At 48.8% G+C, this 15,900-nt stretch overlaps 1 protein-coding gene across 2 annotated transcripts in view; it reads left to right on the forward strand.

Moving 5' to 3' along the window:
* Positions 1–15,900, forward strand: part of Chat (choline O-acetyltransferase) — a 52,333-nt gene that overhangs the window by 34,732 nt on the left and 1,701 nt on the right. For both annotated transcript variants that reach the window (XM_075987528.1, XM_075987527.1), the window contains 6 exons: positions 2,008–2,108; positions 3,118–3,246; positions 5,390–5,512; positions 7,065–7,206; positions 7,334–7,396; positions 13,747–13,884. In XM_075987528.1, coding sequence (XP_075843643.1) covers positions 2,008–2,108; positions 3,118–3,246; positions 5,390–5,512; positions 7,065–7,206; positions 7,334–7,396; positions 13,747–13,884 — 696 coding nt within the window. The remainder of the gene's footprint in view (positions 1–2,007; positions 2,109–3,117; positions 3,247–5,389; positions 5,513–7,064; positions 7,207–7,333; positions 7,397–13,746; positions 13,885–15,900) is intronic.

Here is a 15,900-nt window from a genome sequence, read left to right on the forward strand (position 1 = left end):
AGGGTCACCCAGTAAGTCCTCAGCAGTTCGTTAAACAGGACGATTCTGATCTGACCAGGGATGCCAGCTTTTCTGAATGTCCACCACCTGGTTTGACTATTTCAACACACGCCGAGAAGCAGGGCAATCCAGCACTTCCTAAATACACCCTAAGTTACAATCACATAATCCATGGCTTCTCACTCATGTGCATCAGGACAACATCTTATGCTGACTGAGAGGAAAACGCTCATGCAAATGGGCTGTACTCTAGGTTGGCTGTTTGGTTCAGACCTCTACCCAACCCCCCCACACCCTGCCTATCCCACAATTTGCCAACATCTAATACAATCTCGTTTATTTAATACCACCACACCTTCACAGTGACCACATAAAAGCAAGTTAACCGTCTCTCTGGGTTGGGACAGCTCACCCCCATAAGCATTTCCCAGAAAAAGCTCATTTTCTCCTCTCCCCATCCCTGCGTTTGGTGGGTTATTTTCTTTATTGGTTTGCATGGTGATTCTGTTATTTCTGATGAGTGCTGGCTGTTCAGCCTCCACACTGGTACTAATGGCTTAGGCTCACTCACAGAGCTTTGCTGGGAATGAAACTCATAGAATGGATGTCCGGGGCACAGAGCAGAGAAAGCACTGGGCGCAGTTTTTCAAAGATCTCTTTTCCTCCCTTCTTTTAAGTGACGGGGACAGAAAGGTGCTCATAGGGCATGGGTACAGATTCACCATTTTGTGGACAGGATGGAAAACAGGTGAGCCAGGCGACACCTGCTACGGAGGTGTCATAAACCTGAACTTGAGGGGACGGAGAGCGAGTCTTCACAGGGAGAGAGAGAAAGGTGCATACTAGGAGTCTAAAGGGACTCTGTGGGTGTGTGACTGTTTGTTGTTGGCTAGATTATTGGAAGACATTGAGATTCCAGGGTCTGGCACAGATAACCAAGACCGGGGGATGGTATGGGAAGAAGCAGCTCCAAGTGTGTGTGCTTTGGTTCCGGGCCATGCTTTCAGGAAACACCCTAAGAACTTGTTCTTTGCTTATTTGTTTGTCCATTACCCAGGGCAGCGTGAGTGTGAGGAACAAGTCCTTTGCTTATTTGTTTGTCCATTACCCAGGGCAGTCTGAGTATGAGGAACAACAGAGAACCCCACTTCACTTGGGGTATACCCCAAGAGTCAAGCCTTGTCCTTCTCATAACACTTTTGAGCCCTGAGAGCATTCCTTTCCCAAGTCAGCTCAATGCAGTCTTTGAGAAACCAGGTTTAAAAGGCCCAAGGTATCTTCATGGTGTCTGTGGGTCCCCCAGAGCCTTTCTCTCGAAATTGCATCTCAATCCTGTAAGATGCTCTACTGGGCAGGTTTAAATGAGTCAAGCCCAGGGGTTCAAAGAGTCCTGAGGACGTCTCCTCCTCAACCAGACGCAACAGCAGACTGGGAGCTGGTGTCTGTTTAACAGGACATTCTCCCCACACCTCTCCTGCCAAGGAACCTGTTATTTCTCCCTACAAATCCTCTCACCACCAAATCACATTGTTATTTTTTATTCATTCATGCAACTCAATTACCCGGCAGCTGCTCTGGGGATGGACACTGGTCTAGCTCCCTGGAATAAAATCAACAGTGGCTCAGAGAAGCAGAGGCAGTCCATTAGGCAAATGGTTACAAAAAGCGGCAGAGAATGGTGTCTGCTGTGCATGTCATTAAGGACAAACAGGACTGAGCACCACTCAACCCTATAGACCATGCACCAGACGGTGTGAGCTTGCTAAGACCCAGGGACCGCTGCACTGGGGAACTGGGGCTGCCCCTTCACTGCCTGAAGTCCTGTGGGCTCTTCCCTGAGACTCCTGCACTCTCAGGCGCCTGCAGCACATCCTTTTCAAAAGATGGGGATCCTCGGTATCCTTGAAAGAGAAATACCCCAGTGGCCAGGAGGTCCTAACCCAGGCCCAGAGCCTAGTTGGAAATGCCCACTGCAGGGTCAGCTCACCCGCCTCTTTCCTGTTGCAGTTTGTGGTGGGCCAAGACGGCACCTGCGGTGTGGTGTGTGAGCACTCCCCATTTGATGGCATCGTTCTGGTACAGTGCACGGAGCACCTGCTGAAACATATGTGAGTCTGGGGAAGAGCAGAGGAAGGCCTCAGAGTGCTGCCGTGAAAAGCCAGGAGAAACTGGGGTGTCAGTCCAGAAAGCGGCTGAGCCAAAGATGGATTTGGAAAGCAGCTTGAGAACTGTGAAAAGAGCTTTGTGCGCCACAGACAGACGGGAGGTCCAGACAGACGGACGGGAGGTCCAGGTTGGGCAGGAAACCCTGGGCAGACAGGAAGACGCAGGGGATCCAGGCTTTGATCCAGGGAAGCTCTGATTCATCTTTTTTTTTTAAAGATTTATTTATTTATTGTGTATACAACATTCTGCCTCCGTGTAGGCCCACACGCCGGAAGAGGGTGCCAGATCTCATTACAGATGGTTGTGAGCCACCATATGGTTGCTGGGAGTTGAACTCAGGACCTCTGGAAGAGCAGCCGGTGCTCTTAACCACTGAGCCACCTCTCCAGCCCCTCTGATTCATCTTTGTTGTTGGTCCTGAGACCAGCAACAGGTACTTGGTGGCTCAGCACAAAGGGAGATCCCCTCCATCACCAGCTAGGTCCCCAGCCTTCATGCTGGCTAGGGTGAAGCCTTGCTTTTCTGTGCCTTAACCACACTGCATTCCTTTTAGCTGGTTTTGCTCATTCTCTTCGAGCATCTCCTTCACGCGTGTAGGTTCTCAGTCTCTTCCAAAGAGTCTTTGGAGTGATTGAGACACAAACCAACCTTTGGAGACGGAACCACACAGCTAGTTACGTCATTCCCAAGTCTTCCACAAACCTGAACATGGTTTAACACTAGGGCATATAGAAGCAAATGGCGCACTTGGGAGTCAGGCGGAAGCGGATGGGCTCCTGGCTGTCATTCGCTGAGTTTGTTATCTGCTCGGTGCTTCTGTGGGCAGCTCAGACCCCCTAAACTCCAGGAGCCATGCACAGAAGCAGCCGAGATGGCTGCACGGGAAAGCAATGCCGCCCACAGTCCCCTGCTGCAGGGTCTCAGGAGGCTGTTGTCCCTTTGTGTCTGCAGGATGAAGAGCAACAAGAAGCTAGTCCGAGCTGACTCAGTGAGTGAGCTCCCTGCCCCCAGGAGACTGAGGTGGAAATGTTCCCCAGAAACTCAAGGTCACCTCGCCTCCTCGGCAGAGAAACTTCAAAGGTGAGGGGAACCCTAAGTTTCCTTTAGGGGCCCACTCTGCCCCCTCAACAGCTGCTGAAGCACCCTGGATGGTTCCAAAGGCCCTTGGGACTCTGTTCCCCTTCAGGCTCCACCCACTCTCACCCCTCACGGAAAAGCAGTCAAGCTAAAGAGGAGTCATGGCTCAGGAAATAACCTTGCTCAAATATCCACCATTTTCATAAAATGCAAACATGAAGCTATTTTTTTCCTGTAGGTTTCACCTGAGTAGGCAGAGTCAAGGCCGGGAGTTGATGCAATAAACAACCACTTTGAATAGTCATTTGAATCCAAGCTATTTTAATTTGCTTGGCTTTACACGGCAACTTGACAAGGGGGCCTTTTTCCCAGGAGAGGGGCTGGTTCGGGCCTTAAGGGACACAGGCAGAAGGACTGTGGGTGTCAGTCCCTGCAGGAGATGAGTGTGAGAACACTCATTTACTCACTCCTCAGACTTGTAGAGCTCTAGTGTGTCAGGTTTGTGGCAAAGCACTGGGAACTCAGGAACGTGCCCTGGGCTTATCCTCCAGACTTTAGCGGGAGAAGCAGACCCCAGAACAAATGAGGTAGAAGGCATGAAGTGCCCAAAACAGACGGACATACAGACCCTAAGCTGACGGTGGACAAGGGTTGATCTCTGCCTGGATAACAAGGGAGGCCTTGGAAGGATGAAAGCAGTTTGAGGGACTAGCAGGCAGGGAGGAGGCACATGGTGGCTTGTTTAAGCCACTGAAGGTTCATAAATATCCGGGATGCTATAGAGACAGCAAATGAGAAGCTGGCTGGAATTGGGACATAAAAGAGAATCTGGACCACGCTGTGAAGAGCTTACCTTGCTTAGGCTGAGGAGCCCCTCCTCAGCAGCAATTGTGGGGGAGCCAATGAGGGGATAGCACGGGTGAGCAGGACAGTGTGGCCAAGCTGGGAAACCTAGAATGGGGTCTCCTCACGTGGAGCTGCTGTCGAGGCTGCCTAGCTTTAGTGAGTGTGGAAGGGGTTTCCAGGCGTCCATGGAGTGATGCTGACATCTCAGCTTTTACGATGGGGATCCACAGTGGGTGGGTGGCCAGAGGAGGGTCAGGAAAATGGCTGAAGGATCAGAAAGGATCTGCTTATTCTCAGGGACCTGAGCTGACCCTGTGCGCTCCTAAGTCCCCGAGCTTCTTCCTAACAGGGCATGAGGAGTCTCCTGAACCTGAACAGTCTGTGACATGTGGCGGGTCTAGGTGAGCCAAGTGTGGGGAGGGGGTTTCTGAGCGGCCATGGTGAAAGAGAAATTTGCCCAAGGAATCTGTCGAAAGGTAGGGGTCTTTCCTGTCCCAAGCAGCTGCATGACTCCTAGGAGCTCAGTTCATGTGAGGCAGGAGGACTGATTTAAGGTGGGCTGGGGCAGCGGATGGCTACAGTCCCAGGGACAGTATTTGTCAGTTACAGGTTATTCCTGTAGGACCTGAGACAACGGCATACACCTTGCAGGCAATGCCCCCACGACAGTCAGACCAGACCCCTAACTCATAAAGGATGGCACTGGTCAATATGGGGGTGGCATAGGTGTTTCTGTGTAGACACAGGGAAGCTTTGGGACACTCTGAGAGTGATAGGCGTGTCCTGCGAGACCTAGCGGCAGTCACTAGATAAGTTGGGATTTCTGTTACATGTAAAGCAATAAATGAGCAAAGCCCCCGCCCTTGCTGGAGCTACCGTGACGGTCAGATATGAAGTCCTGTTGTCCATGGGTGACAGCAGGCTGAGAAGTTAACTGTTAGGACAGCTGAGGATCCACAGGGACACAGGACCCCTGTTCCTACAGTCTCTTTCAGGCTTGTTTTATAGGCAGCCAGCAGGTGGGGGTGTGTGGGTGAGGCTGACCTTGCCCATGCAAATATCTCATTTCCATGCTCCTCCCACCTCAGCTCTCCCTAGAAGGCCCCTTTAGGCTGAGCTTTTCAGAAAGGCATGATAGCTGAAGGTAGGTCTCTGATACCCTAGGGCATTTCTGGAGGATAAGGGCTGTGCACTCACCTTCTGGACCACGAGGGCATGGACCAGGTTCAGAAAGCTTGGGTGGGCTCTGTGGTAGAGGTGGCCCATCTCACACGCAGAATATCTTCTTTCTCTTCCACAGAATAGTAAAGAATCTGGACTTCATTGTTTATAAGTTTGACAACTATGGGAAAACATTTATTAAGAAGCAGAAATACAGCCCTGATGCCTTCATCCAGGTGGCCCTCCAGCTGGCCTTCTACAGGTGGGTGAAGGCAAGATGAGCCTGCACCCAGGTCAACTGTCAAATCGGGTGCCTTAGAGTCTAGAAGCATCCCGAAGGGAGGTGTGACTTTCAGGGTCGGGCAGAGCGCTGGAGGTGGCCAACGCCAGCTGCAAGGAGATGTTGCCATCTGAAGTAGGTTTCAGGTCAGAATCAAACTCCAGAAGAAGGACAGTGTCCTAACTGGGGGAACTGCCTGAGCTGGGACCCAAGAGCTTGCCATGCAGAGCAGGGTAATCAGGCGGGTTAGGAAGACCAAGAAGCTGCAGAGACTGTCCTCCACCTGATTCCTGCCACCCATCTGAGCCCCTGTGGTGGGACCCCTATCTCCCTGGTCTTCCAAGCCTTGTTCAAGGCATGGAAGCAATGACACCCACCCCACCCCAAGTTAGTCTAATCAAAGACTAGAGGCTCCTTATTTTCCCTTTATTGCACCCACATACCCCCATATCAGTTCTCCAGATGTCTCTCAAGTCTGCTGTCTGTCCTCTCTACCACCACCATTGGTCCCTCCAAAACGATCAACGAAGAGAGGGCTTGGACATGCGCAACTAAGACTAACACTTGCTGTCTGGTACTCCTGGCGCCCACCCTTGTGCTTTGCGGCCCTCCTGTGAACTATTTGGCCTCCAGACCTTTGCCCTGGCTGTGAATCTGCTCACAGACTTCCAATGGAAATGTCACCTCTCAGAGGACTGTTTGGAGATACTCTTAGTAGAAGCAAGCATCTTGAGCTCTGTTGTCACCCAGTTTCCTATCATATCAAACTGTCCCTCCAGGAGCTGACACACCCTATAAAGGTAGTAAGCCGTAGAGTCACGACTCACTAGGCTTTCACTGGTCTGAGCTCTGCTGTCTTACTCCTTACCCTCAACTCCACAGACTTTACTGGTTGATGGGAAGTGGGGATTCTGCTGGTCAGGGATGCAAGCCTGGCCGTGTTCACCTGGTTTCCATGCTCAGGGAGAAGGGCTTTGTCGTCATCAGCATGAGCTCTGCTAGAATGGCCAGGACACGAAAACAGTGGGTGGGGCTGCCAGGCACAATCCTTCCCATGAGAGGCACCTTGACATGCTTGTGGGCCTGGGCATCCGTCCACACTCCCCTTCCTCACCTGCTTTGGCCAGAGGCCACGGCTGATCCATGTAAAATAAAGCAGGCTTCCCTAAGAGGTATGATGGATTGCCCTTTCATCTGTGCTGTGGCATCAATCAACACTCATTGGGCCTCACAGAAAATTCCAGGTTTCCTACAGATTGGTGGTGTTTGTTTTTCAAAAGCAACCATCACCTCTTCATTTATATCAACACGGTATCCCCAGTGTATAAAAGTGTACACGGTTCTTCACATCAAAGACTTGCCGGCATTCATCTTTGGAGTTCTCCTCTAGAATTCTATTAACATTAAAATGAAATACTACGCCACGTCATGTCAGAGCTATGAAAATAAAGCCTGCCGGGGCTATTTCTCTTTCAGTATTTATGACTCCCTGAGAACAAATTACTGTTTGCCATCCATCTTTTGTCTTGTTCAGGCTGTATCGGCGACTGGTGCCCACCTACGAGAGTGCATCCATTCGCCGGTTCCAGGAAGGCCGGGTGGACAACATCAGATCAGCCACGCCAGAGGCTCTAGCTTTTGTGCAAGCCATGACCGACCACAAGGCTGCCACGCTGGTAAACCCCTCTCTGCCTTAAGGAGCCACAAGGAGGCCCGTGAGGCTGCCGTGGCTGCCCGCGCACTCTGTTCCACGACACGATTCTCTGGCTCCGGCTGCCCTTACGCCCTCTCCTTTGTCCACAGGCTTCTGAGAAACTTCAGCTGCTAAAGTCAGCCATCCAGGCCCAGACTGGGTACACAGTCATGGTGAGTGGCGGTGCCTCCCCAACACCAACTGCTCAGTGACTCAGCAAGGCTACCAACTCTGATTTTTATTCATTTTTAAGTTATTCTGTGGCACTGGGGATTGATGCTATGGTCTTACACAGGCTAGGCAAGTGCTCTGGCACTAAGCTATAGGCTACGTCCTTTTTTTCTTTTTAAATTTTTCATTTTGCGACAAAAGTCTCATTATGTTGCCCAGGCTGGCCTTGAGTTCACTATTAGCCCAGGTTGGCCTTTAATGTGGGATCCTCTTACTTCAGTCTGTCCAGTGGCTGGGATTGGTTACAGACTTCTACCACTGGACAGGTCTTGTTTCTACAACATGGGCAGCAGAGCCTCCCTGCCCTCCCCAGGTCCCACCAGAGAACAGTGAATAGTATGTGAAATCTGTTGATATAACCATAACTATGAATACTTGTAGCTTGGTCCCTGGAACACTGGGAAGGAGTCAGAATTTATTATCACCCAGGGCTACTTTTCCCTTTTGATTGCTATATGTTCATTTATGTTGCCTGTGAACTGAAGGTCTTTGCTGAAAATTAATAGTGAAATCAAAATTGTGTGGGGACTATTTCTCTAGTTTGAGGGAATAATTTATTTTTTAATATCTCAAAGCCACTATTTGCATATAAACAATGGGGTTCGAGCTAGTGATCAATATGCTAATTACAGATTACTCAAAAACAACCAGAAGGGTGGCAAAAATCTATGAGAAGAATTGACGAAATTTTTCTCTATGTACTTGAAAGCAAACACAAAATATGTCTGGGGTTTAGAATCATCAGTGTAGAATTTCCTCTGACTCCATCCCTAATCATCTTAATAGCTGTGCTTGTTCTGTTTAAGCACTGTATTAACCTGTGCTCCAAGTACTCAGGAGCCCAGAGCAGGAGGATCACAAGTTCTAGGCGAGCCTGGTATATGAGTGAGACTCTTGTCTCAAAAATGTTGCTCTCCATTACTCCAGCAAAATAGCTGAGGCAGCCAGCCCACTGGCACAGAAAAGGGAAAGGCTGCCTTGGCTCACAGCTTCAGAGGTGTCAGTCCATGGTTGGTGGCTTCCAGGACTTTAAGGTCTGTGGAATGGCAGTATATCATGACAGGGAGGCCACGATGAAACAAAACTGTTCCCTTCTGTGTTAAAGTAAAAGGGAAAGAAGAAAGGGAGGAGCTGGGTGCCCAATCCCCTCAAGGGCACGCCCACCATCATAGGAAACCCTTCCAATGAACTCCACCTCCTAAAGTCTGTGAGGCACCTTTGGAAACATGTGAGAACCAAATGCCAGCAACAATCCTCTCTGTATTCCGTGAGTTATCCTTTGTCCTGCTTCATGCTAGGCAGTGTGCTACATACGGAAACAAATCCCTGTGCACTGTCAGTATGGAGTTCAACACGGCGTTGAGCTAGAGGAGCTTCAAAGTTCTGTTCAACCTCAGAGAATCGTGAGGAGTGACAGGGAACATGGAGGAGCACTCTCTCTCCCCTCCTCTGAAAAGCTGAGATGAATTCCCAGGGGAAGCAGTCCATAATGTGAGGCAGGAAGGATTAAGAAAGAGAAGGAAGCCTGAGTTGGTGGTGCAGGCCTTTAATCCCATCACTGGGAAGGCAGAGGCGGGCGGATCTCTGTGAGTTCGAGGTCAGCCTGGCTCTACATAGTGAGTTCCAAGACAGACAGGGCTAGGACTACACAGAGAAACCCTGTCTCAAAAAACAAAAAAAAGAAGAAGAAGAAGAAGAAGAAGAAGAAGAAGAAGAAGAAGAAGAAGAAGAAGAAGAAGAAGAAGAAGAAGAAGAAGAAGGAAGGAAGGAAACAAGCAAGCCCTGGAGAGAAAGCAGCATATTGTAGAGGCAAGCATCTTGTGAACACACACAATGAGAGGCACAAGCATCTTGTGAATACACGTGATGAGAGGCACAAGCATCTTGTGAATACATGTGATGAGAGACACAGGCGTCTTGTGAATACACGCGATGAGAGGGGCAAGCGTCTTGTGAATGCACGCGATGAGAAGAGCAGCTCAGTGTGTGCAGCTTGCAAAGGAGCAGAAGAGCTGGGTTGTCTGTAACACCAGCGTGGGGCAAAAGAAAAACAATTGCATTGTGGGAGTGGCTTGGCAAACAGAAGCTGTGTGATACTGGAGAAAACTGGTCTATAAACTGTGGCTGGCCAGGGTCAAAGGGCTTCTGATTCAACATAGCATGTCAAACAAGAGCTGAATGTCCCCCGCTCTGAAATTTTCCAGAACACTCAGAGGGAGAGAAAATTGGAGGAAAGACGACAGCAAAGCATTAGAGCTGGAAAGTCGAGTAGACGACAGTGGCTTAGGGTACCAGCAAAGAAGCTGGAAACCCCAGCGACCTGCACTGCAGCACCCCAGGGTAGCTCAGGCACCCTGGATGCACCCAAAGTCAGGGTGTATGGAAAGAAGAGGGTTGCTTGATGGGTTTTTCTGTTTGGCCTGCTCTAATAGAATCCCTTGAACGAATAATTTATCAAGAGCAGAGATTTTCCACATTTCTGGAATCTGGGAGTCTAAGATCAAGGGGATAGCAGGGAGGCTGTTGGTCCCTGCTTCCAAGATGGCTCCTGCCTCTGCATCTTCCAGACTGGAAGGATGTGCTATGTCCATGTGGTAGAAGGCAAGGAGGCTGAGCTGTGTGGAGGCTCTCTTATAGGAGCCTTGACAAGACAGAACACTCATGTCCTAATCACTTACTAAAAGCATTCTCTCTCTCTTTCTCTCTCTCCCCCTCTCTCTCAGATTTATTTATTACGTACAGTGTTCTGCCTGCACACCAGAAGAGGGCACCAGATCTCATTATAGATGATACGTAAGACACAAGGTGGTTGCTGGGAACTGAACTCAGGATCTCTGGAAGAGCAGTCAGTGCTCTTAACTTCTGAGCCATCTCTCCAGCCCCAAAGCATGGCCTCTTAATGTATTTCATTGACTAGTAACTTTCAGAATATGGATTTTCAAGATTTCTTTTTCTATAAATAATAACGGGAAAGTCTAAAAACTATTATCAAGAAATAAAGTTCTAGGAAGGAATGTAGTAGAAACTTCAGTGGAAATACTGTGAGACAATATGAGGCAAACTGCTTTAAACACAAACAAAAAATGGGTGAGATATTAGAAAGATACAGTGGGTTGTTTGGGTGAACAGTATCCCAAATAAAAGTTGTTCAGAAAGAGAAACTGGAGAGTGGAGGGATCATCAATACAGCAACTCAGGAACACAGCAAAGGAAAGCTCAGTGGCGGAGAGCTTGCCACCGATGCTAGCATAGCCAGGCCTTCAGGGGCTTTCCATACCTAGCTAAACTGTCATCAGACTTGGAGAGAGAAAAAAGACATTTTAGACAGAAGAAATTAGCGTTTGTTACTTACTAAATAATCTTTCTTATAAAACTACTAAAGGCTGCATGTCTCCAAAGAGAAAAATGAGACATCAAAGCTAACAAAAACCAGAAGGTTCAACACACACAAACTAAAAGGAAGTAGAAGGACTCGCCCATGATGCCAAAAGGAGACAGGAAGTCAACAGCTACTCAGCATCTAGAGAGCAATTAGTACGCAGAGGCCGGATGAGAGAGAGGACAAATGACGTGATGGCCGCAGTTGAGAACTAGTTAGAAGTAGAAGAACAAAAAGTTTAATAAGAAAGAAATTCTATAGCTAAACTGGCAGAGCATTTGCTTAACATGTGATAGGTCCTGGGTTCTGATCTAAGTGTAATACGTTATGAGACCCAACTGCAAATGTTTACATAATGACAGCATCTAAGCCTTAGCTGTTGCTCAAACACAAAGAGCTGAAATATGATCTATTGGAAAGACCGAGAAGTATGGGTAGGTAGAGGAATCAGAAGTTAATGTTTTATTTCTTTTTACTTTTTGTTTGTTTGTTTGTTTTGAGACAGGATTTCTCTGTGTATCCCTGACTGTCCTGGAACTCACTCTGTAGACCAGGCTGGCCTTGAACTCACAGAGATCCACCTGCCTCTGCCTCTGGGATTAAAGGCCTGTGCCACCATCACCTGGTTTACTATTTTATTTCTTCTAACATGAAGTTTATAAGCAAGTCTGGAAAATGCAGTTGGCTCTTAAGCCAGAATTAAGAACAATGAACATAAATAATATCAGAAGGAGTAGCTAGAAAGGCCTTGGCCCCGTGGAGTGGGATCAGACAAAAGCCACTGATCCAGGAGTGGGCAGCAGAGAGAGGAGAGCTAAGAAGGCAGCTGGTAGGTGACAGTAGTACCAGTCAGCCATGGCAGCAGGGGAAAGACACAGGAACAAGACGGCTTGAGTGTTATTTGATAGAGATAGAAAGGAAAGCCCCACCCCACCCCCATGGGATGGCATGGTGGCTCAGGCCCCCTCTCTACTCTCCTGTCTCTCAACACTCCTCCTTCCCAGCCTCTGTTTTTGGTTTATAGCTACATGCAGTTCACACAATGGTGACTACCGACACAGACCTCTGCCGTCCACGGTAGCAGCATCAGGGACAGAGTAGCTCCTGGAGGTCCGAGATGGACCCATGGCTACCACCCCTCTGAAGGACTGTTGATTGACAAGAGCAGCAAGAGCAGGCTGCTTTGCTTAACAACTCCCTGGGTGGGCCTTCACAGTGAAAGGGTAAAGAGAGGTCACCGGAGAGAGGAAAAGTGTCCCCTACCGGGGAGGGCTTGGAGTCCTTCCTCTCTGTACCAACAGGGCATATAAGAACCAAACCATGGGACCTGGCTGTAGCTCCCTGGTAGAATACTTGCTTAGCATGTATGAGGTGCCCGAGTCCATCTCCAGCAACACCTTACATAAATAAATTAGGAATAAAGTTCACTGACGTTTTATAACTTGTCTTTTCAGACTGTAATTAGATAACTTTAGAGAGACCGGGGCCTCTGTGGCATCTTTATGCATTTGTTCTTAACGGAAGGAGAGCCGTTGTCAGATATGAATATGTGCCTTGTAAACCTAAGCAAAGGTCACTGGGAAAGAATGGTTTCAACCTGACAGGGACTGAAACAGCTAAATGGCCACCATACATAACCGAACCCCAAAAGTTGGATTAGTCTGGTGGTAACCAGGTTATGACTACTGTCTAGGAACAGTCTCCTGAGTCTCCCCACTTCTGCGATTGCCCCAAAAAAACACATAATCACAGACAAAAAGCAAATAAAGGAGTGTAGATGCCATCCACCCGGCCTCAAGGTGGAGAGACCTAGAAGAAGGCTCTGGCCCTGGTTCCAGTCCCTGCATCCTCTCCTCAGGCCATCCTGAAGTTCTCCCTCTTCCACTCCACCTACTGAAGAGTTTAACCATATCCGTGCATGTGTGTGAGTGTGTGTGTGTGTGTGTGTGTGTGTGTGTGTGTGTGTGTGAGAGAGAGAGAGAGAGAGAGAGAGAGAGAGAGAGAGAGAGAGAGCCCACATCATTCAGCTAACATTTTTGCCTTTAGCATCAGCAGAGCTTTTGCTCAGCAATCTACTTCCTGACTTCATTCCTGAGATTATGAATCAAATTTCAGTGAGTCTACACATTGTCCCAACTGGGTGATGAACCCTGTCCCAGTTTTGTGTCAGAAGGTGAAGAATTAGTTATGGTGCAATTCTAACCCTGACAGTTTTGACGCCCCTCCCCTATTCCTGGATCCAACACATGAGCCAGCCTTTTCCCCACATGCTCTTTACCTGGCCAGAGCAGGCTGGTGCGGGGAGCAGGCTCGCCCATTCTTGTGCTATAGTAGCATGCTGGCGCAGCTCTGTAGCAGGCGATGGGCTCACCTACCTTCCATCCAGACATTTGTAAAGTAGATCCCAGCCCTCTCTGGACACAGCGACAGTATGCAAGAGTCCAGGAGCAGGGCCGGGCAGTGGTGGTTTGTGCCTTTAATCCTGGCACTCGGGAGGCAGAGGCTAGCAAATCTCTGTGAGTTCAAGGCCAGCCAAGAGCTAATTCCAGGGCACTCAGGGCTGTTACACAGAGAAACCCTGTTTTGAAAAGCCAAAAAAAGAAAGGAAGGAGGGAAGGAGGGAGGGAGGGAGGGAGGGAGGGAGGGAGGGAGGGAGGGAAGGAAGGAAGGAAGGAAGGAAGGAAGGAAGGAAGGAAGGAAGGAAGGAAGGAAGGAAGGAAGTCCAGGAGCAGAGGCCACATATAAAGCAGTCAGCCTGAGCAGAAGATCATACAGTCATACCGGCTCTCTACCCAGAATAGTTTAAGTAAGGGCTGTGACTGCTGGAGTCATCCCCGGTTTTGAGAGACAAGAAGGGGAAAGAAGGTAGAGAGAAATGCAGGTCTCATTGTCTTCTGTGTTCCTGACTTCTAGGCCATAACAGGCATGGCCATTGACAACCACCTGCTGGCACTGAGGGAGCTGGCACGGGACCTGTGCAAGGAACCTCCCGAGATGTTCATGGATGAAACATACTTGATGAGCAACCGGTTTGTCCTCTCCACCAGCCAGGTACAGCTTCTGTATGTGTGACCAGGGCCTCGTAGTAGAACCAAGGAGTTTCTGAAAACATTAATGACTGGGAATCTTTGTCTCTGTTATTTTTAACATACATACAACACACACATTCTCTCTCTCTCTCTCACTCACTCACTCATGAGTATATTTGCATATTTAATATATGTCAATTTGCAAAAATAATTATATATCCTTACAGAGTACAGTGTATGCTGAATTATCTGCATATAATGGGGAGCAGTCAGATCAGCCTAGTTGGTTTATCTATCAACTTAGTCATTTAGAGAACATTCAAAGTCCTTTCTATTTGAGTCATTGTTGTCAACCATATCCTTTCTACTGTGCCATCAAACATTGAAGTCAACAAATACCCTCTTCACTCTCAACCCCATCACCCAGCTCTTCTTTTTATTTTTGAACAAGTTTTATCTTTACTTGTGTGTATTTCTAGGTATGTGTACATGTATGTGAGTGTATGCTGTGTCTGCTGATGCCCTCAGAGGTCACAACAGGGTGTTAGAGCCCCTGGAGCTAGAGTTACAAGCAACTGTGAGCTAACTGCCGGATATGAGTGCTGGTAATTTAACTTGGGTCCTCTGGAAGAGCTCCAAGTTCTTTTAACCACTGAGCCATCTCTCCAGTCTGAGGCTCTATTTCTTAAGTGTTCTGTCCCCTTTTGTAGAATCATCTAAATGTTCAGGGAATTGATATTCTCCTACCTCCTAAGCAGAAATGGCCACAGGCTTCCTTAGCCAAGGTAGGCAGCCTGAGAACACACCCATCTGGGGGCTCTAGGGGTCCTGCAGTACTGTTTTGCCATCTGTCATGTGACTTTATTCCACTGCAGAGGACCCTAGGATCTGAAGCCTAACAGGCCTGCTTGGAGGGTCCCCAATTAGGTCACGGGGATTGGATTATGAGAATGAACAGCCAGGCCACCAGCCTGGTGCTGTACATATGCCGATGGTGTTAAAGAACCAAAACTACAGGGACAAAATGACATTCTTTAGTGGGGAGCTGCAGGGGAGGGGAGGGCACACATGAACACGCCAGCCTCCTGAAGTCACCTTCTCTGCAAACCGCTGGACGTGGGCGGCAAAGGGGGCCGACAAAGCAATGTTGAGGATAAAAGCCCACTCAGTAATTTAATCTTGTCATTAGAGCCGTGAGCTTGCAGACATGAATAAATGAGAGCAGAATACTACAACATAAATTCTTCAGGAAACCATCCATGGGCAGAGAGCACTCTGGAATGGCTTCATGGCCTCAGGCATTGCACGGCAAATTTATCTGACAATGCAGTGACTCTATTAGCAAGACTGATGGCTTGTTCTGCCCCATTAAAATGGCCAGTGTCGTTTGAGAAGGCCCAAGAACACAGCACCAGAAACCTGTGGAGTGAACATGGACTCTGTCCCACATTACAGGAGCCCAACAATCCCTTCTCCTTTTCCAAAAACCAACTGATAAAATGAGGGTGGGGTGTGAGCCGTTCTTTCCCGCCCGAAAGTGGCGCTGATGGCCTGAGCTTTCAGAGACACACTTTCTTGGTCGGAGATCTGTATTGCAAAGCCTCAACCCTCTGAATTCAAAACATCTTAGACAATTAACTAAAATTCCAGGTGACAGCAGGTTTGGAGGTGCCCGGTGCCGAGTAATTGTGCACGGGAGGGCCTTGGGGAGGAAATCAGGCCAGCCAGGCGGTACTGACAGTAATTACGGATCTGGGGGAAATCAACAGAGAAGATGGGCCAGATTTCCTCCAGTTCATAAATTACTCCCTGTGGGAAGCCATCTAATGGTTGGGTGCCACCAGGGTGCTGTTTAGTAAATTAGCCTGATTGCCACAGCGCCTCAAATGGCCCCTAGATGAAGGAAAGTCTTGGCTCAAGCCGGAGCAGCAGGTCGCCCTGGGAGCTTCCAGCTCTACAAGCAGAGCCAATTGCGCACTGGGGAGTGAGTTGGGGTCTCTCTCCCTCGACACCATGCACCTCGATGGCTCCTCTTTAT

This window comes from Microtus pennsylvanicus, chromosome 10 (assembly GCF_037038515.1).
Source record: "Microtus pennsylvanicus isolate mMicPen1 chromosome 10, mMicPen1.hap1, whole genome shotgun sequence".
In the NCBI taxonomy this organism is placed as follows: domain Eukaryota; kingdom Metazoa; phylum Chordata; class Mammalia; order Rodentia; family Cricetidae; genus Microtus; species Microtus pennsylvanicus.